The following is a 21,023-nucleotide window of genomic DNA, read 5'->3' on the forward strand; positions in this document are numbered from 1 at the left end:
CTGAAGGTGGCCCCGTGCTCCTTCATTATTTGCGCGCCGACTCCTTCCTTCCAGCTCTCTCCACCAGGAGAACAAATCACCGCGGTGCTCTGCCTGGGGTGGCGGGTGCCAAGTTTTCACCACCACCCCCCTTTTACCCCCCCGCCTGGGTGAGGTGTCCCTGATCTACCAAGAAACTTCCTCCGAGGAAGAAGGCGGGGAAACATCTCTTAGAGGCTCATCTGCATACATGTGTCCTAAAACTAAAGGCAGAAGCCGTGAGTTTTCTCAGGCTCTCTCTGCCTTAGTCATCCCGGGGCTCTTTAGGGTGCGTGATGTCATTTCTGAGGGTTTGCAGTCTGGAAGAGAAATGAGGAAAGCATTTTCTCATTTGCTTTTCTTCTAAATGAAACATAGAGTCGAAAATTTGGGCGTGGGGCTGGGGGTGGGGAGTGGGTGCTGCTGACAATTACGCTGGAAGTCTAGGCAGTCATTCATTCACGGAAATGTGTGCATGTTGGAGACTTGTAATTCAGCAAACACTGACCCGCACAAGCAAGAGGTGTAGGCTATTCTCCCCTCTTCTGAATCTCTCCTTTAAGATGAGGTTTCACTGATAAGACTTAGGCTCTACGTGAACACTTTTATTGGCCTGAAGTCTCAGCTCTTGTTATACTAAACAAAGCTAAAACTTCTCTTCTGCAACTGCCAGGGTCACAGGGAAATTCTGAACCGGACTTTCAGGTGGAGCCAGATGTGAACACTGCAGATTTTCACTTTGATTAACGCCGGGCTCTGCTTCGTGGTGGTGGGCAGACTTTCTGGAAATATTTCTTAGTGGTCCATTCAAAAAATTTTGTCTTTAAGATCATATTTTTGCTGGATAATAAAGCTCTTTCTGAATGTTCACAACATGTCATTCCATACCCAAAAGTCTGTGAGTCTCATAGTCAACATTATTGACTTAAGCACTCTCCATGTTAATAAACACTGAATTAATGTTATAAATGCTAGATGCATTAACGATGCAACAGTTATAAAAATCAGCCAGACTCTCCTGCATACATGACTGATTTTGAGGGGAACAGCATTCATTAATTCTATCAAGCCTTCTGGAATGCAGGCACACAATAGGCGCTAATAAAATTTAAAAATCTTGTATGGAATTCTATTATAGAGAAGACTACACACATTCCTGTCAAATTTAGAATATATTTTTCATATGTTCATATAGAAATCCAAGGGAGACCACATAGCCCTTTATTGTCACTTGAATAATTCTGTGTGTGTGACACTCACACTAAGTAGGAAGCAGATAAGAGAATGAGCAGAAGGGTGATTCCAAAGGACTAGAATCACTTGATCACAGATGCACATTTCAAAGAATAGATGGTTTGTTTATCCGTCAAACACGCAGACACTTCAGGATAATGAGGGGTTAAAATTCAATATCCTGTATGTCATACTTAAAAAGCCACAAAACCACTGGAGGTGACTTCCTCCATTTTTTTCACACTCCGTAAAACTGTGCAGACAAGAATTGAGGTGTTTTTAGTAAAACCCACTTCAAGCCAGACTTACACGTTCCTTCTCTCCTTTCCTCCTCAATTTTGGTCTGCTGCTTCAACCTGCAGAATCTCCTCACTTACTCTCTAGGGTGTCCAACACACCCCCTTGTCTCCTCTATTTCCTTCCAGAGGAGCACTTCTTCCAAAGAGGCTTTCCCTGAGGAGCCAGAACCCTCCCATCCTCATTCCCAGCGTCGCATCAAAGACCAAGTCCGACCACTTCCCAGCTACTTGGCCTTGCTACCTTTGTGTCTTCCATACCGCAACTTGTGGTTCGCAGTAACTAAGATGCTCAGAGCCTTTTGAATTGGTCGATATGCAAAATGACCATGAGATGATTGATCTATCTCATTTCTCCTTCATGAAGAGGGAAAAAAGGGGTCGGTCCAATTCCCTCTCTGGCTTGACAAAGGAAATACAACAATCCTGACAGCAGAAGGACTAGGGAGAAGGAGGACTCTCTTCAAAGATCCACCACTAAAGGGTTACCTCTCTAGCGCATTCACTATTACCCAGAACAAGCACACTTGAGCTCCTAGATTTGGCACAGTAGTGAGATGCCAGTGACTGGCCAATGGATCTGATAGGCCCTTACACAACGGCCCTTTCTTATTCTGGTCAGCTACAAAATTTTTAAGTGAAAAGTTTTGTAAAGTTAGTGTTGAGGTTAATGAGGATTTGTTCTTTTTGGGACTCTTAATCTATAGTCAAGACTTGGTTTGTGTCCCATGATGGACACTTCTTATCACAGTAACTAAGGCAAGTGGCACAGATGTCAGAGTGGGCTAAGTGTATGGGCATCAAAGCCCAGCTACTTCCGGGGAAAGCCAAAGGAAAGGACCGGTGATGCTCAGCACTGGCCTCCACACTATAACTTGCGACTCCAGCACCGGATCCAGTGCTTGGTCCCTACTGGATCCTCAATAAACACTCAGAGGAATGCCCAAGCAGCCTCAACTATCTAGAGACTTGGATATCTAGAGACTGAATGGTGCATCTGTAATCCCAAGGGAAGAGCACCAGCTTTGGAGTGAGACTCACACATTTAGAGTTTCTCTTCTGCCGCTTACTATGTGATCCTGGACCTCAGTTTCCTACATCTTAAAATAAACGATAAGAATATTTATCTCTTAGTTCTTAGCAGATTATCAATATATAGGGACACAACTATTAATGGTAATCAAAGTAACCCAAAGGCCTGGCATTTGGGAGTAGGGAAGAATAGGAACTGTGTACTCCACAAGGGGATTTACAGTCAGGATCAGTGACATAATGTGCAGGGTCCAGTGCAAAATGAAATTGCAGGGCCCCTTATTCAAACAGCAGGAAAAGTGCTGTTAAAGGTAATGAAAGCATGAAGCTTTTTTTTTTTTTTAATTTCTTCTGGAGCTTCTCTCCTTCTGAAGCTGTCATGGTACTGCTTTGTTTTTTGCTTCCTGTTTAAATAAGCATTTTATTTTACAATAACCCTAGATTTACAGAAAAGTTGCAAAGCTAATATAGAGTTTCCACATACCCCACATTCAGGTTTCTGTATTGTTAACATCTTATGTTATTATGGCACATTTATTATAATTAATGAATGGCACGGTGTGTTTTATTTACTCTCTAATATTGTGTTTCCTCAGGCACGAGGATACTATGAGGAGAGTGGATACTCTCACAGGACTCCAGGCCCTGCATCCTGTGACTTAGGGCAGGATGGCACTCACAAGTTGCTGCCAGCTGCCAAATGGATGTGCTGTGCCCGAGCCCAGGGCAGGCTCTGGGAAAGTCAGACATCTCCTTTCCCCACAGGACCCATGTCCCATTCCACAGCAGATCAGTGGCCTCTATGGGCGGTACAAGGTCTATGCTGGGGCACACTGGATACCCAGAGCATGGGTGTGCAAGAGGCTCACCCCAACAAGACATGGCCTCTGTCTACCATGGTACAGCAATGCCAGCCCAGGCCAGGGATGGCTGCTACCATGCCCCACCTGAGACTTCGCAAGGCGCACATGCCCAACTCAGACTCTCTCTGCACCTGCATCCAGGCCCCTCTGGGAATGGTGGCAAGGAGAGGGGTGCTGGATGAGTCTCGGGGTGCCAGGGGTCAAGGAAACAGGGAGCTGAGTATATGTCCAGGGAAGATAGGCAAGTGGCAGAAAGAAGGTGGGACAACGTATGAGCCAAGGCTCTAAGCCACTGGAGTATACTCCATCTTCCCATCAGACTTCATTTACAAAACACAAGATCAAAGATAAAATTATTATGAGTTTCCAGGCAGCAACTATGGAACCCTGCTGGATGTGGGGCTCTATGCCTCTTGCCCACGTTGCATGCCCACGAAGTCGGTCATTTCCTGTCTTGCAAAAATGGCTCTGGGAAGGAACAAAGCTTAATATCACAGAAGCAAGTCTCAAGGGGAGAAGAGCAGGTGATGGGACCTTGTATGGTCATGCGGTTGACCCTATTTATCAAAAATTTCCCGAGGGAAGAAAGAGCAGGGAGAACCAACCTCCTGTTCTTCCCTTCTTTCCCCCTTTCTCTAATAAGAGTGGCAGAGGGAGATTCACCCTCTCTTACAGGTCTGATAGGTATTACATTTGACCCTGAGAAACAGGAAGAGAGAATGGGTAAATAATTATAGCTAATATTAGTCTGGTAATAATATGTGGCATTCATAAAGTCTCTTCTCAAAAGAGTTCTAAGCACGCTACTCATCTATCCTTGCAACATGTCTGTGATAGCCACTGGAGAGGTATGATTATCTCTAATTTACCTTAAGGCACAAGCCAAGAAGTCAGAGGTTAAATTACTAGGGCAAGATTCCTGGCAAGACCCTATCTTGGTCTATGAAATAGATTCAGCTCCACACTGAAAATGCATGGATTCCTGAAAATGCTGATTTAAAATGGAATCCTACCCTTGGGTATTTTCTATTTAAGATTGTGTAATTGCTTTCTTAAATTTTGTCACTTCTTCAGTCGCCTCTTCCCTTTTCTGATGTACCTAACGCGGTCATGAGCACATGGAGGCTGTGCAATATTTACTCAGAAGACCTGGTATGGTCCTTCATCTTGCTTCAGCGGCTGACCTAAGGCAAGTTACCTAAGATTGTTAAGACTAAATTTCTCTTTCTGGAGAATGAGGGTAAAGAGTACTTACCCTATTCTCACAGGGGAGGTAGAATAGGAGAATATACACAAATCCAGACTTTAAGTATTATGCATATTTCATAAATATCACATTGTTACAGATGGGATATAGGTGCATTAGAGAAAATAGAAAATTACAGAGAAACAGAAGTTTGAAATGATAAAAATGTAACATTTTTACTTAGCTCACTATTATTAATCCCTTTGTGCATATATGTTCATGCATGTGTGTGGCGATCACACTATACAAACTGTTGAGTAACATTCTTTTTGTTCAGTAACAATCTCCCCTTTGCTTTTTAAATAATTTCCCATTTCAGCTAATAGCTAGCCCACATTCTAATTTCCCCAGTTTTTTCCCCCACACAAATCTAGTAGAAATGTGTGTGTGTGTGTGTGTGTGTGTGTGTGTGTGTGTGGAGAGAGAGAGAGAGGGGGTGGGGGTTGGAAAGGAGAGACCCAGAAGTCTGAGAAATCTCAGCCTGGCCACAAAGAGCTGGCTCCTCACAGCTGGAAAATATGGAAATAGATTTTAACAGTAATGAAGCCAGTGGCCCAGCTGGTAACAAACCTCAGGTGCCCTAAAAGTTGGCTCCATACCCAGTACAGGAAAGTGTTATTACCTCACTGAGCTCTCAGAAAGTGGAGACAGAGGCCATTTACACACCTATATTGTTTAAACTTTGAAACTCTAAGTACCATAACCCTTAACAGAGATGAGAAGTTGGCAAGTGAAAACATTGCATTGCAGCCCAAATACAAATTTTCTACAAACACTATCTCAATGCAATTTTTTGTTGAGGTATGATTGACATACAAAAGAACTGTGCATATGTAATGTGTACATCTTGATGAGTTTGAAGATAAGCATACACCTGTGAAACTGTCACCATAAACAACATCATTAATTTAATCATCACCTCTCAAAGTTTCCTCCCTGTGTGTGTGTCTATATGCCTGCTTGTGTGCGGGATGAGAATATTTAACAGAAGACCTACTACCCTCTTAACAAATTTTTAAGTAAATGATATATTATTAACTAGATGCACCATGCTATACGGTAGTCTTTAGGACTTACTAACTTTGCATATCTTAAACTATGTACCTTTCTACCAACATCTTCCCAATCCCCTTTTCCCCAACCCATGGTAACTACCATTCTACTCTCAGCTTTTATATTTTTTACTATTTTAGATTCCTGATATAAGGCATCATGCTAAATGCGATTTTAAGATAGCTCTGCATGTATCAGATATATCCATCAAGGGACACCTGGGTGGCACAGCGGGTTAGGCATCCAGCTTTGGCTCAGGTCGTGATCTCATGGTTTGTGAGTTTGAGCCCTGCATCGGGCTCTCTGCTGTCAGCACAGAACCCACTTTGGATCCTCTAGTTCCTTTTCTCTCTGCCCCTCCCCCACTCATTCTCTCTCTCTCTCTCTCTCTCTCTCCCCCCCCACTCCCTCCCTCAAAATAAATAAATAAATAAACTTAAAAAAAGAAACACATCCATCAAGTAATTCCACTTTCTACCCAAAGAAAGCACATGGAAAAGAAATGTAAATAATCTTTTATATAGCGGTCTCACATAATCGAACTCTGCCCAGTAGAGAAGGTGGTAGTATCACAAGGTTATGTAGTGGTTAGATCAATTAGAACAACTGCCATATGTAATAACAAGGATGAATCTAATAAACATAAATGTCAAGCAAAAGAAACCAGGTATCGAAAAGTACATAAAAATGGAATTCAATCTAAATAAAGTTCAAAAGTGGCAAAAATGAATCTATGATATTAGAAGTCCAGATATTAGTTACTGTGGAGTGCTAGTGACTGGAAGGGACTTAAGGACAGGCTTCTATGGGGCTGCTAATGGTCCATGTCTTGCTCTGACTACTGATTACCTGCCTCTGTTCATTTTATGACAATTCACTGACTCCTATACTTGTTATTTGTACACTGTTCTCCATCTTTCTGATTTTCCATGCATGCTTTCTACAGATAATCCCCATCTAGGGAAGTCTATTTACAAAAACAAAGAACAGGATTTCTAAAAAAAACAAAAACAAAAAACAAACAAAAAATCCCCAAACCCCCCACCACATTTCCTTTCCTTTTGTTCAACAGAATTTGAATAAATTTGAAAAACAGCTCCCCAAATTGGTTAGTTTTATATTGCATAGACCAGGATGCTCCTACTAACTCAAAACCCAGTGGAACAGATTGGAGTCTGACTCAAATGTTTATAAATCCTGACTCTGCCACTCATTTACTAGCCGTGTAACCGTAGACAAGGTGAGCAGCCTGACTATGACTCTGTTTACAGGACTATGCTTCCTGTAAAACAGGAAGACAGCATAAACTAGCTGTCAGAATTAAATGGAAGCAATATATGCCAAGTGTTAGGTACAGCGCTTGGCACATGTCAGGAACTTTCTGTTGCCTCCCTACCCCCTCCCAGAGTGTCCCTCCCACTGTATGACCTCACATAGGAGCTGCCTCTTGGCTAGGTTAGAGTTTGGTGGCATTCACTTCTAAAATATAGACCTGACCTGATATATCATTCTGCTTTCACCAAATCCTGACACACCAGGTCAGTGGACTCTCAGAAGTAGAGAATTGTACAAGAAGACTGCTTGTTCATTTATTCATTCCACAAAAATCCACTGAGAGTCTAGTACATGTCCAACATAGGTGCGCATGCTGGGTGCTGGGTGTCACAGCAACCAGAAGACATGGCCCACTGCATCGAACGATTATATAAGAAATGTCTTTCCCATTCTCTAAAATGATCAGTCTGTGCAACTGGGTGTCTTAGCAGCTTCCTCCCCTCCCCTGCCCTCTGCCCCAAATTTATACAGTGCCTTCGTGAAAATTAGAAAAATGTGACCCCTCTTGGCAGACGTAGCCCGTGGGCAGAAAGCTTGGGAAGTGACGCATGGGCTGAATTTCAACTCCCCTCATCACCTGGCTGAGTACCTTTGATCAGTACCCAAACTACACAATGACCTTATGCAATGGCCAGGTGGCCCATGGATATGGGGGCAAGCTAGCATGTAGCTTTCCCCATCTGACTGCGTGACTGGGCGTGCTCTGTAAAAGCAGAGCACAGAACTGAGTCACAGCAAAATCCACACTTTTAACCTCAAAACAAAGCAAACCCTTGACATTGAAAGGAAAGTCTCCTCAGACCTTCCCTAGCTCTTAATTTGTGAATACCGTAATAACTGAAATAGCATTAAATAGGCCTCTATAAGATAACTTAAAAATTTAATTTGATAGACTAATTATTACCTTTAAATACGGTTTTTGTTTTTGTAGCAAAACATCTAAAGCAAGGGCTCCATAGGGAAAAAATATGAAAGAAGTCCTTCATCAGGAAAACTAAGAAACCACTCTTCTGATCCTTGGAAGTGAGAAGTGTGTATTAATTAGATTGTCTGTATTCAGCTTATGACTCTAGCTTTATCCACAAGCTTCTAGCCCTGTAGATGTCCTCTCTAGGTTCTTTGTGCCTTGATGTTAGCAGGCTTTTTTCATTCCTCTATTCCTCCTCACAGTGTAATAAGTATTTGTTAAAATGCAAAATAGTTTCATACATATGGAAATCAGCCTCTCTTTACTTCAGCGTGGTAGGCGGGGCTATTGGCCTGTTTACTTAGTGGCCTTGGTTATGATTTTTTCCCCTTATATTAGCAATACTTTTCATTGTAAGTGCTTGTGTCCAAAGATATTTCTTTTCTTTCGATGAATATTTGGTAAATGAAATGTACCTGTGTCAGAGTGCAAGATTTCAAGAAGGCATGTTGCTTTAACCTGGAGTAAAGCATTCTCAGAACAAATCACAAAACCTGGGGGACATTTCTACATTCTGTAACACACTGCTTCCAAAGGCAGTTTGTAAGCCCTATGTGGCCTTTCTCTAGGCAGGACTTTGTTAACGTGTCTTTATAAATATGGAACTTCGCAATTGCACATGACAGGGATTTCACTGTGGGTGGATTCACTGCCCTCAAGAGAAATAACAGTGAAAAGTAGGTCATTTTGATGCTGATTTCTTTAGCAAACTCCTCTAAGACTGCAAGTTAAAAAAAACTCCAATCACAACTAGCTTTTGTACACATAACTTGACAGTTTACCGAGTACTTACATCCCTTACAAATCTCAGTGTTTCCTTGAAAAATACATCCCATGAGATAGAAATTATTATTTTGTATTATAATTATTAAACTTTTTCCATTTTGCATATGAGGATATAGAGGCTTGGAGGTGTCTAATGATTTGCTCAAAGCCACCCAATGACAGAGAGAGAGAGAGAGAGAGAGATTGAGAGAAAAGAAGGAGAGAGAGGGAAGGGGGACAGCCAGCAGGGAAGGAGAAAACCTAAGTTCTCTGATTCTAAATTCCATGATAATTTTTGCTAAGCTATGGAGCCTGTTATAAACAAATGATCCTATGTTTGCTTTCACCCACGTGGGCTTAGACAAAACTGTTTTTGAGATGCCAGCCTCAAGCTCCATTCCCCTTCTGCCCTACCTCTCCCTCTTCCAACATCCTTCCCCTTACAGAAACCTGCTCTTCAGAAGGACTCTGATTTTGGCATTCACTTACTAATGAGAATATGTACTCATCGAGGCAATAACATCCATCATCAATGTGAGAGTGCACAAGGAACTCCATTACCCCCCTGTGTTAGTGTTAAGAACAATGACACAAGGCAGTGATTAGAGATGGAGGTAAGTTGCTAACCAAATATTTTTCCAATACATTAAATATATGCAAGAAATATTTATGAAGAATATACAGTAGTGGTTAAAAGCTTGGTCTCTGGAACCAGACTGCCTGGGTTCATATAGTAAAGTTAAGGTCACTTAACTTATCTCTCCATGCCCCAGTTTCCTCACCATGTAATGAGAATAGTAACAGTATCTATATAATGGATTATAGTATTTAATTAGTAAAATGAATGTAAAATGCTTAGGATAGTATGTAGTGTATTATAAGTATCAGATAAGAATTTAATTAGTAGATTTTTAGAAAATGTTTTATTTCAGTATAGTTCACAAACAGGATTATGTTAGTTTCAGGTGTACAACTTAATGATTTCACTTCTCCATAGATTATATTACATTCATCACAAGGGTAGCTACTGGCTATCACCATACAAGGCTGTTATAGTATCATTGACAATATTCCCTATGCTGTGCCTTTTATTCTTGTGACTTATACATTGTATAACTGGAAGCCTGTATCTTCTACTCCCCTTCACCCATTAATTTTGGCCATTCTCCCTCTGCCCCTGTCCCTCCCCTCCCCGACTCCCTCCCCCTTCCTGGAACCATCAGTTTGTTCTCTGGTATTTACAGGTCTGATTTTGCTTTTTGTTTGTGTGTTTATTCATTTGGTCTTTTAGGTCCCACATATGAGGGAAATCATATGGTATTTATCTTTCTCAGTCTGACTTATTTCACTTAGCACAATACCTTCTAGGTCTATCCATGTTGTTGCAAATGGCATCATCTCATCCTTTTAATGGCCATGTTATATATGTACACACACACACAGACACATATATACATACACATACATATACACACCAATATATATACACCATATTAATATGTACATACACACACTATAAGTATACATTATCATATACGTACAGCTATATACATATATATATACACACACACACACACCAATATATAAACACACCATATTAATGAATAGATTTTCTGAGTGCCTATTCTGTCATAGACTCAGCTTGAAACTCTAAGGATATAGTGGTAAATTTTATGACATTGCTTTTTTGAAGTCCATATTCTAGTAGAAATAGACAATTATACAAGAACTTATTTAATTATAATTGGGAGAGAAGCTAGTAAGAAGTGTAGAGTGTCCTAAGAATTTGCCACAGGGATAACAGGAGACCCGAAAGTCTGAGAAGTGGAGATATGACAGAGAGAGTTCAGGGAAGGTGTACCTCGTAAGGTTATGATTCAAAAGAATAAGAATTAGTTACAAAGGAAAGAGGACATTCTAGGCATGAGAAATATCAGGTTGTGCTCAATGAACTGAGAGCAGTACATGTAGGAGGAACACAGAGACAGAAAAAGACTAGTACAAAGTTTGGATCTGGTCATGCAGAGCCAAGGAAGGCCATGGAGAGGACTTTGGACTTTGTTCTGGAAGCAGTGGGAAATCGTTCTGCAGCCTTATCAAAGGAGTGGCCTCACCAAATCTGAATTTTAAAAAGATCACTGTACCTACAATTTGAAGAATAAACCTAAAGGCAGGAAGGAGTCCAGTTAAATTGTATTTAAAAGCCCAGGATCTGAAGGAAGACAAATATGAGTCCAATTTCTGGCTCTGCCATTTATTTCATTAGCAATGTGAACCTGGACGAGCTACTTCATTTCTGTTAGACTTAATTTCCTCATCTTTCCCACAGGGTTGTATATCTTTCCCACCAGATTGTATGAGGGTTAAATGAAGTATCCACAACAAAGCACTTACCACAGTACCCAGCACCTAGTAAAGTATTCATGCCAGTTGCTAGTAGCATTTTTATTGATTTTATTGCAGTAACCTATGCAAGAGTTGGTGGTCATTAGAATGACATGGCACTGACAGACACATGAAACGATGCTCAGCATCCCTCCTCATCAGGGAAATACAAATCAAAACCGCANCAGGTAAATGGGTTTGAGATGCTCATGAGTTGAAATCAGATGGCCTCTAGGAGGGTGGTGTTTGGTTGGTGACCCAAACTCCTGGTCACTTCGGCCTTTCGGGTCCAGAATGAGATTTCTGTCAGTGTCATTTGGCTTCATCCTATTTCTACTTGTCCAACGCCCATGAACACGTTGAGAAGTCAGGGACCAACTAATTTACAGAGAATAGTAACTTATGGGAAGTTTTCCATGTCATCTGGTCATTCCACATTCCTTGACATGGGAGACCAATTTATGATCATATGATTCATATTCACTAAGAATTATAATCATAAGATTGTTTCATAAGCATGAAATCAGAGCAGGGGAGTCAGTTGGATGATTAGGCTGCTTTCCTCAAGCCTGATATCCTTAGCTTCACTACTGAGGGAGACTGTAGTTGTTTCTGCTCAAGTCTTTCCATTGGTCGGAAGCGCTCTTCCCAACTTTGTTCACCTGGCTAATTTTTACTTCTCTTTTAGGAGTCGACCTAGGGTCATCTCCCCTACAAAACTTCCTAAATATTTTAAGGTTGGATTAAGCTCCCTTCCCTTTATTTCCAACTGACCATATTTCATTTAAATTATTTCTCTTGGTTCATCTCACCCATCAGATAACCTTCTTGAGAGAAGGGAATATATCTTTTTGCCTGGTCTTTTATGCAGCACAGCATTTATTATTTAACAGAAGCCCAAGAAATGTTATTTACACTGCTGACTTGCCCAACATATCAGTAGATGGGATATCAATTAAACAAAAGGAATGGGGCTTTTGCTACTAAACAGTATTGGAGAAACAATGTCAGGAATTCTTGTTCTTGGTTTTTTTCTTTTACTAGTCATCAAACAAACCACCTTCTTTTTTGCTGATTTATTCAATGTTACCACAATTAATGGGCTCTCCATTTCTTTAGCATTCATATCTTGATTAGATTTCTAGGCTGGCTAGGTCTTTTTGTTTGTTTGTTTTTGTTTGTTTTAAGTAGGCTTCAAGCCCAATATGGCGCTTGAGCTCATGAACCAGAGATCAAGAGTCACATGCTATACGGACTGGACTAACCAGGTGCCCCTAGGTTGGCTAGCTTTAATACTGGGGACATTCTGTCTCTCAAGGGGACTTCTGCAAACTATCGCATGTAGAATTTGTGATTTGACTCTCACTGAAGAACTATATTCAGACACTTTACTGCAGGCCTCTGTGCACCAAGCAATACTAGAATCCCAAATATTTTGACAATTGTTGTAAGAAAGATACAAGTAAAGTTCAGAGACAGTACAGACAGATCTTAAAGACATGGGGGAAAGGGAGATCAAGAAAGATTTGGAGGCCAGGTAAAGAAGAATGGATGGCATTTGGGCAGATGAAAAAAACAAACAAGGTAAGACAATAAACAGCATGAATAATGGTATAAAATTAGAAGTGTGCCATATCATTTAGTTCTGTTTGGGGAGATCAAATCTACCAGTCCTATTTGGTTAGAACACTGGGTTTTAGTAAGGGAGTAGAGGAGAATAAATTTGCAAAAGTAGGGTGGTCAGGGCAATCTTGGAGAACTTTTCATGCTAGACTAAGGTATCTGATTTTACTCGATAGGCAATGAAGAGTTATTGAAAATTGTTTAACAGAAGAATGGCATACACAAAGTGGTTTATAAATATCTTAATGCCATTTTACACATTTGCAATGCTTTCCAGTTATAAATTTCTTTCATATATATAATATTATTTAATCTTTATCATAACTTATGAGAGATGTATTATTGTCTCTATATTATAGAGGAAGAGATTGATGTCCAGGGAGATTTAGTGTCTCACTCCAAATCCCATAGGGATAAATGCAAAACCTATAGACTTGAATCTAGGCTTTCTGACTCCAAATTCATTGTTCTCACTATTAAAATGATGCCTATAAGAAAATTAATTATTGATCTGGTAGCAGTAATTTGTAAGGATTAAAGGATGGAGTAAAGAATAAGTTCTTGATAAATCATTAGTATTGGGGATGATTATTTGCAAGAAAAGCTAGGAGTTAAGAAGAAATGGGGCCCCAAACTAGGGTGTTATCAGAGGAAGTGGAAGGGTTATTTATACCTTAACTTTATATTTACTTGTAGAATGAAAGTTGTCAAAAGAATCTCAAGAATCAATGGAGAGTAGAAACAAAGGTTCTTGCCAATGGAGTAAACATGGCTGGTAGGGAACAGAAGGGGACTAGAAATTTCCCTGTCTCTAAAAACAGTATTAGCTCAAATCTCTTCCAACTACCTGAAAAAAGCCCCATTCACCTGGTGTTCTCCTGGGTGATTATTCAGATCATGTAGCACTTTGGGAACTTCATCATGGGAGAATGGCATTGCATTTGACAGTCAAGTTTTACAGAGAGCAAAGCTGACTACATATAGCCTTTTCCAGCTGACAAAGTACTTTCAAGTTTGCTCATTTTCTGCAAACAAAACCATGAAAGTTTTCTCCATATTTGCAAATGAAAAAATCGAGGCTCATCAAGGTAAGGGGCCTTGCTTTAAAATCTGCAATTTCTGCCTTGTCCAATATGGTAGTTACTAGCCATGTGTGGTTACTGAGCATTAAGACCGTGGCTAGTCTGATGTGATATGATGTGGCCCGTCAGTGTGTATGTGTAACATGCACACTGGACTTTACAGACTTTGTGTGAAAAAAATATGTAAAATATCTCAATAAAATTTCACATTTGGTTACATATTGAAATTATAATATTTTAGATATTATTAAGTAAAGTACATTATTAAAACATTATTAAACATTATTAAATCGTCTTTCTTTTTATGTGTTTAGTAGAAAATTTAAAACAACCTATGGGGCTTGCATTATATTTCTGTTGGACAACACTGTTCTAGATCATAACCTATTGCCAGGACTTGAACACCCCAACCAACATTCATAATTCCACAGATGCTTGTCTTAAAAGCGACAGTGATAATAACGATTATAGTTAATATTCATTGAATGCCAGTCAAACTTTCTAAGCAGTTTACATTCATGAACTAATTTTGTCTTCATCAAAATTTCATGACCTGAGTATTATTTTATATATAATAGAACCTTGTATTTTACAGATGGGAAACACAGAAATTCAATAACTTTTCCAGGGTCACAGATTTAGCAGAGCCAGAACTCAGACTTAGGCAGTCTACCTCCAGTGCCATCAGGAATACTTCAGTGACTGCTTTGTTTTCTAAGTCCCAAGGAGACATTTGGATGGTCCTCATTTTATTTTAACCTACCATAAGTCAGGCAGTGTGTGAGAGACTTTGTATATTATCTCATTTAATTTTTGCAACAACCTCATTAAATAGTTATTATTCCTATTTTACAGGTGAGTAAACTGAGACTCAAGAGGTTACACAGTCTGCCCAAAGTCCCACTAGATACTAATGCTAGAACTCAATTTCTAATCCAGCCTGAATCTAAAGTTGATACCTGATCACTATGCCAGTTTCCTAGGGATGATTCCCAGGCTAAACCTTGAAATACTGACACAGGCTCTCTCCAGAGTGGGCTTTGGGAAATTGTGTTCTTTTTAGAATTGGTCCAGATGACCCACATCTTCAGCCAGGTTTGGTGCTAACCACTTTATCTGAGTCTTTCAATTTCAAGATTTTTTTTTCCTATAAGTCATGCAAGCTCAGACTCTCTTGGGATCTGATGGAAAAAAATTTTTAATTTTAATTTTTTATTACATTTTTTAAAGTTAAAAATGTTTTTAATGTTTATTTATTTTTGAGAGAGAGAGAAAGAGTGAGAGGGAGAGAGAGCTCAAGTGGGGGAAGGGCAGAGAGAGAGGGAGACTCAGGCTCCAGGCTTTGAGCTGATAACATAGAGCCTGATGTGGGGCTCAGACTCACAAATGGTGAGATCATGACCTGAGTCAAAGTTGTACACTTAACTGCCTGAGCCACCTGGGCACCCCAAAAATTTTTTGGAAAGAAAGAAAGAAAGGAAGGAAGGTAGGAAGGAAGGGAGAAGAGAAGAGAAGGGAAGGGAAGGGAAGGGAAGGGAAGGGAAGGGAAGGGAAGGGAAGGGAAGGGAAGACAGGGAAAAGGGAAAAGAGAAGAAAAAAGAAAAGAAAAGAAAAAGAAAGAGAAGGGAAGGGAAAGGAAAAGAAAATAATAGAAAAGAAAAAGAAAAAGACAGGAGAGAAGGAGAGGAGAGGAGAGGGAAGGGGAGGAGAAAAGAGGAGAGGAGACAAATGAAAACAGTATTTCCCTAAGGCAGCCTTCAGTAGGGCTGGCCATTCATTTCAGCAGGTCCCTGCTTCTTTCAAATCTGATCATCACCTACCCCCAAATGCGGGCTGCAATGATTTAATTAAGCAGAGATAATCATAGATTTCAGAGATAAAACAGCTGGTCCTCCTGAAGACATTCTTAGAAACATCCAAGCAGCCCAGGGCTATGTCTCAAATGAGATGAATAGGAATGTGAGGAGCACAGGGGTGGTGGGGGTGGGAGGAAGGAGCATAGCTGGAGACAAGCTCTTCAGGTGATTTATGGAGTTCTGGATGTGAATGAAGGCACACAATGAATAAAGTCAAGCAGCTCTTTTTGGGATGGAGTTTGTGCATGTGTGGATGTGGATGTGTGTGTGTGTGTGTGTGTGTGTGGTAGGAGAGGTTAATAATAGTATGCTTTTTGCAGTCTTGTTTGCAGGTTAGGCAAGCTGTTGTTTTATGTGACAGATTCAGAACTTCTAACTAGCATGCATCGAAATATAAAATTAGGTCCCAGGTCTCATGGCAACACAACTTGACAGAGTAGTGAGCCAGAATTGGATGAGAATATAGAAGAAAGAAGTCAACGCTGTATGTCAGAGAGAGCTTGGCTTCCTTTGGCCAGTTTCTACTGATTTAGCAGTATTTCCGTTCCTGCCCTAATTTCCTCTGGGTTTGTAAACTACGTCACTTAACTGAACTCAACTCCAGACTTTAGAAAAACAAAATTTTGTATTTCAGCAATGGTTGTCTTGGCATTTCTACCTCTGAAGATCTTTACTGAATTCTAACTTCTCCTTTCCTGCTTTGAAAGATGGTAGCTATACGCTCTGCTTGCTCTTTCTCTGCTTCTTCTTTTCTAATGCAGTGTCTAATGTAGTATAATGCAGTGTCTGTTTAACTGTGATTAAAGATTTCAGTGTTTGGTTTAAACCAATATTTACCAGTGAAATCCCGCCAACATAAATGTGCAGGCGAGGTAGAAAATATTGGCTTGAATCAATCTCCCCTTGAACACACACATACAGACAAGGACTGGAAATGCTTTGTGTGTCACTTCTGACATTCTGGCCTTTTCTCCAGCTTCACACATGTATCAATCTAACATAGATTCAGAGTGGTCTTAACACTGAAATAATCGAGGAACTAGATTCCAATAGTAATTTTTTAAAAAGTTGTTTCTAACTAGCCAACGTTTGTTGTTTAATTTATTTTGTTTTGTACGGTGGTTCTTCTGGTACTTATCACACAATGCCATGACATCTAGTTTAAAAAGTTTCCTTGACGGGGCACCTGGGTGGCTCAGTCAGTTAAGCGTCCAACTTTGGCTCAGGTCATCATCTCATGGTTCGTGGGTTCGAGCCCCTCGACAGGCTCAGTGCTGGCAGCTCTGAGTCTGGAGCCTGCTTCAGATTCTTTGTCTCCCTCCCTCTCTCTTTCTCTCTTTCTCTGTCTCTCCCCTGCTCATGCTCTCTCTCTCTCTCTCTCAAAAATAAACAAACATTAGAAATTTTAAAAAAAGTTTCCTCAAATTATGAGAATTTGCATTATTTGAAATAGTAGTAAACAAGAGAATAATGATCTTTTAAAAAATAGATTATATGACAAAGCTTATTTTGGCACCATACAGTAGGCATTTTGAGATTAAGTCAGTCTTGTTGAGTGATGGCTTTAATTTAGCAAATATTTACTGAATTGAATTTATTCACTGACTGAACTTATTGAATGAATGAATTACTGCTACACTTTGAATGAATTTCAAATAGTTGTAGTTTGGACTAGAAATTATTTTTCTGAAACTGAATAACCCAGGCAGCCAGCAGACAGAAGGCCCCAGCTGGCCCCTGGCAGCCTCAGGAGAACTGGAGAGGGGGAGAGAGTGAGTGAGTTTACACAGCCCAGGCTCAGGACCAAGCCCTCAGTGAAAACTTTGAATTGCAGTTCCCATACCGCATTTCCTCTTACGAAGGGAGGGCTGGGTCTGAGATGAGGAAGGCAGAATGACTCATTTACAAAAAAGGCCACTGAAATTTGCTAATGGCAAGGCCTGAACAGTACCTGGCAAACAGCAGGCACTTAATAAATACTTGCCTTACATACATGCAAAATAAATACAATAGCCTACATAATATATAGCATTGAGTGTGGAATGTTCCAATTAGGATTTGGAGGCGAGCGCAATTTTATGTCTAATAGTGACAAAATCTCTTTTGCTACTTTCTCTAACTCCAAATGCTCAAGAGCCTGTGCACCAAAAACTGAAGGACCATGGGAAGGACAGATACGAAGGATAATGTTAATTATAGCAACAACTAATTGAGAACCTGCATGAATAAAGTATCTTGCATTATCATTAATGTATAGAGGACAGAATGGGTAGGAAAGGAAATGGGAAATGAGGCTGGGAAGGTGGCCTGGGCATCTGGACTTAATGGCGGGCCCGAGTAGGGAGTACAAAGAAGTAAAAGACACAGTCATTGCCATCCTCCAGGGATGTGTAGTCTGGGAGGGGAAACAGCAAGGGGACACTGTGGGCTGTGCTTCTCACTGGAGAAGAACTGGGAGCAGTGAAGATGTGCTGTGCTATGAACAAAACAGGTGCTGAATAAACGTTTGTAGAAGTGCACTGAACTTAACTAAATTAAGAGCCAGGTAAAGGTAATCACAGAAGGAAAGACATGGAATCCATAAGGAAATACAAAGCAGGGGGGAAGACGTCTTCCTGAGCAGACGGTGTGGAAGAAAAATGGTTCGTCAGAGTGGGTCCAATTATGAAGCAGAGCGGAGGAGTCTGAACTGCTGGAGGCTCTTGACCACTCCAGGGGAGTGGCGTGAGGAAAGATGGGATTTAGGACAATTAGGCCAGCAGGAGTATGTCAGATGGTTCTCAATGGGGAGTAGCTAGAGTTAGGGACCTCAGGAAAACTTTAGGACAGAGATTTCAGTTGAGAACAAAGCAGGCTAGGATAGATGAGAACAGAATGGAAGAAAAGAGTTAAATTCCAAGGAATTCCTAGAAGAAAAAAAGATGTATCTTCATAAGAGATGGTATACAGAGGACCAGGGAGAGGAAAGTGTCCAAAATTGTCACCAAGGTTTCTAGCTCTACAGTGGTACATAAGATAGAACCAGTGACAAGTGTGAGGGATTTGGAGGAGGGAGGGGAAGAAACATGTTAATTTGGACCACACTGTGTTTGGTGTGATTCCCTATGGTTATAAGGATTTGGGGTGAATCTCCAGTAAATGGTCAGAGCTCTAGGCATGGATTGTCGCAAGGATTATAGACTAGGGACTATGAGCACATACTACCTGGAAGTGACTCTTGAGGGCATGTGTCTGCCTTCTAATTGGCTCCTGGGGAAAGGTCAATGACAAATTCATAATCCCCCCAGATTATCTCACCAGCTCCTTGTTGTCCTCCACTCCCTCCGCCCCCACTTCCTTAGTCCTCAGTTGCCATACAGTCAAAGCAAAGCTATGAGTGATATATAGGTTGGGTGATTTCCAGCTCTGCAGGGCACAAACTTAATGCAAGAGATCTCTATCGGCAGCATAGCCAAGGAAACAAGGCCAAATTATCTGCAGTGGAGAGAACCATTAGAGCTGGAGAAGTCTTAGAGCCTCAACTGCTTGGTTCCTAGGCAATGAGACTGAGGCCAAAAGAAGAGAACTAATATCTCCAAGATGACACAGCCTCCATACAACAGGAGAGACAAATTCTGAAGTTCTATAGAACCTGTTGTTATTGCCACTGTATTGTACCTCATCTCTGGCTGGAATTATTTAAAGTACTATTCAATCGCACTAATATTTATTGGATACATAATACATGTCAGTCCCTATCCTAGGCACAGGGGATACCCAGAAAGTTAAATATAGCAGTCATTGCCACCAAGGCACTTAAAGTCCAGAAAGACTGCTTTGAGAATAGGAGTAATTACTTCTCCTTGGGTAGGGGTGTTGGGGAAGGCTTCCTGGAGGAAGTTATGCCTTCAGAGGGTTTTAAAGGATGAATAGGAGCTTGCTGGAAGGAGACAGAAAAAGAAGGTAAATGTATTCTAAGAAAAGGGACCAGCGTGTATCAAAGTAAAAAGATAACACACCATAGTGCTTGGAGTTACTACAAGGGTTAAGTAGTTTTATGGCATTGAAAGGAGAGGAGAGGCAGGCAGAGCACTGCAAGAAATTTAATAAGTATGGGTATGGGGGTATCTATAGCACTTTCTCTATAGAGAAAGGTCGGTGAAATTTTTTTTAAATGTTTATTTATTCTAAGAGAGAGAAAGAGAGAGCATGAGTGGGGGAGAGAGAGAGAGAGAGAGAAAGAGAATCCCAAGCAGGCTCCAAGCTGGCAGCATGTGAGGTGGGGAGGGCTCGATCCCACGAAACGCAAAACCATGACCTGAGCCAAAATCAAGAGTTGGAAGCTTAGCCGACTGAGCCACCCAGGTGCTCCTCAATAAACTTTCTAAAAAGGCCAGAGAGTAATCCTTTTAGGTTTGTGAGCCATATGGTCTCTGTGACAAATATTCAACTCTGCCATTTAAGCATGAAAGCAGCCGCAGACAACACATAAACAAATGTACATGGCTGGGTTCCAATAAAACTTTATTTGCAAAAACAAGTGGCTGGCCACAGGCCATATTTGTCAAACATTGCTACAGAGACGACCTGAGATCTTTACATCACTCTCAATATTTGTGGTAGACAGAACGATGGCCTCTCAACGATGTGTCCATGCTCTTCCTTGCAACCTGTGAATATATTATGTCACATGGCAAAGGGGAACTAAGGTAGCAGATGAGAATAAGGCTGCTTATGAGCTAACCTTAAAATAAAGAGAGTGCTTTGGATTGTCTCCATAGACGCAGTGTATAAAGATCTCTGTGGAAGAGGGAAGCACGTGTGTCAGTGTCAGAGTGACGGAATGTGAAAAAGATTCCACCAGCCATTGCTGGCTTTGAGTATGAAATAGGGCCAAGAGCCAAGGAATCCAGGCAGCCTCTAGAAGCTGGAAGAGGGAAGAAAATGGATTTTCCTCTAGAGAGTCCAGAAAGGAACTGGCTTTGCCAAAACCTTGATTTGTGTAGTTTTAAGCCACAAAGTTTGTGTTATTTGTTACAAGAGCAATAGAAAACAAATACAATACCCACGTGAGCTAAACTTTCTAAACACTGTGGAGAAACCCGAGTCTCCAGTTAAGAATGTAGGTTTAACATCCACTTAAACACCTCATGTAGATGAAAAGGGTAGGTTAAGGAAATCTGGATTTGGATGGGAGGAAATTAGGCAATGTTTTCAGGGAGTATCTATAATGAGGGGCTGCTTTTACGCTGGTTCCCTGATGGAGTATAAGAGGCATTGAAACAAAATT

At 40.8% G+C, this 21,023-nt stretch overlaps 1 protein-coding gene across 2 annotated transcripts in view; it reads right to left on the reverse strand.

Annotated features, from left to right (window-relative positions):
* PDE4B (phosphodiesterase 4B) overlaps positions 1-21,023 on the reverse strand; it is a 352,152-nt gene that overhangs the window by 35,667 nt on the left and 295,462 nt on the right. Inside the window, exon 1 of one of the 2 annotated variants that reach the window (XM_077776271.1) lies at positions 170-346. The exons of the other annotated variant lie outside the window; for it this stretch is intronic. Within the exon in view, the coding sequence (XP_077632397.1) occupies positions 170-206 (37 nt within the window). The 5' untranslated portion in view covers positions 207-346. Of the gene's footprint in view, positions 1-169; positions 347-21,023 lie in introns of those variants that run through there. 2 annotated transcript variants of the gene reach the window in all.

This window comes from Crocuta crocuta, unplaced genomic scaffold, assembly GCF_008692635.1.
Source record: "Crocuta crocuta isolate KB4526 unplaced genomic scaffold, BGI_CrCroc_1.0 scaffold17, whole genome shotgun sequence".
In the NCBI taxonomy this organism is placed as follows: Eukaryota; Metazoa; Chordata; class Mammalia; order Carnivora; family Hyaenidae; genus Crocuta; species Crocuta crocuta.